Source organism: Echinops telfairi, unplaced genomic scaffold (assembly GCF_000313985.2).
Source record: "Echinops telfairi isolate 266 unplaced genomic scaffold, ASM31398v2 ScPeMD7_18;HRSCAF=68, whole genome shotgun sequence".
In the NCBI taxonomy this organism is placed as follows: domain Eukaryota; kingdom Metazoa; phylum Chordata; class Mammalia; order Afrosoricida; family Tenrecidae; genus Echinops; species Echinops telfairi.
Genome location: NW_022103915.1, coordinates 81009919 through 81010960, shown reverse-complemented (window position 1 = coordinate 81010960; position 1042 = coordinate 81009919). Strand labels below are relative to the sequence as shown.

Sequence of the window (1042 nt, the reverse complement as noted above, 5' to 3'; positions counted from 1 at the left end):
ATAAAATGGGCTAGCATCCTTAAAGAAATGGCCCTTTTCTTTTAAATTGGTGTACATTGGATGGAATGGTATGGGGCCAAATCTGACATGCTCCAGTGGCACAAGGGGGGAAGACGTGTCTGCCTAAGGGAGTCCTTTAAGGTAGAGGTCAGACATACCACCCAACCTTCTCTACCCTATTCTGACACCAACCCTCCCTCCTATGGCCCTCAGTGTCTCTGCTAGGTTCGATACTCCATTGCAATGGCCACATAGAACTCACAGATCACATTCATAATTATGAGGGGTTATTGGAGAAGTTACCAGGTTACAACAAACTGAGATCAGTCTCTGTCCCTGGTGCCTCTTCTCTCCCATGTCTGCAGGCATGTTTCTCTCTGGTCTTTGAGCCTGCTTGGGCAAGTGTCACAAAACCTCTTTAGAGCCAATAAACAGTTAAGCACTCAACCAGTAGTCCAGCATTTGGTGGGTAAAATTTATCCAAAAGCCACTCCACTGTGTAAGCTAGCCTCCTCTCCGGAGACATTCAGCTTTACTCAGGCCCAGGGGCTGGGAAGCCCATTGCTCTGCCTCATGATCTCAGTGATGTGGCTTCTCGTTCCTCGGTTGCAGCCTCTATTTATGCAGGGATCTCATTTCTAGCCTCTATTTATGCAGGGATCTCATACATCCTCAGCTGATGACCTTGACCCTGACATTTCATCTGAAAATTTGGTAGATGAAAATAGCATTGGAGTCGCAGCATCTGGACTCTGTTGACCCAACACCCATCTCGGTGTCTGCAGCCTCCTCCACTTCCTTCCTGGGCAATGAAATCCACCATGTCTGTCCTCAAGATGCACGCCAGAGAGAGCTTCGACTCCCGTGGAAATCCCACCGTTGAGGTCAATCTTTACACCGCCAAAGGGCTCTTCAGAACTGCTGTGCCCAGTAGTGCCTCCACTGGGATCTATGAGGCCCTGGAGCCCCGGGACAATGATAAGACCCAGTATCTGGGAAAAGGGGTCTCCAATGCTGTTGAGCACATCAATAAAATGATTGC

General features: G+C 48.8%; 1 protein-coding gene across 1 annotated transcript in view; it reads left to right on the top strand.

Annotated features, from left to right (window-relative positions):
- Window positions 1-821: 821 nt before the first annotated feature.
- Window positions 822-1042, top strand: part of LOC101647802 (alpha-enolase-like) — a 1535-nt gene continuing 1314 nt past the window's right edge. The window contains exon 1 of the mRNA XM_030885055.1: window positions 822-1004. Coding sequence (XP_030740915.1) covers window positions 822-1004 — 183 coding nt within the window. The remainder of the gene's footprint in view (window positions 1005-1042) is intronic.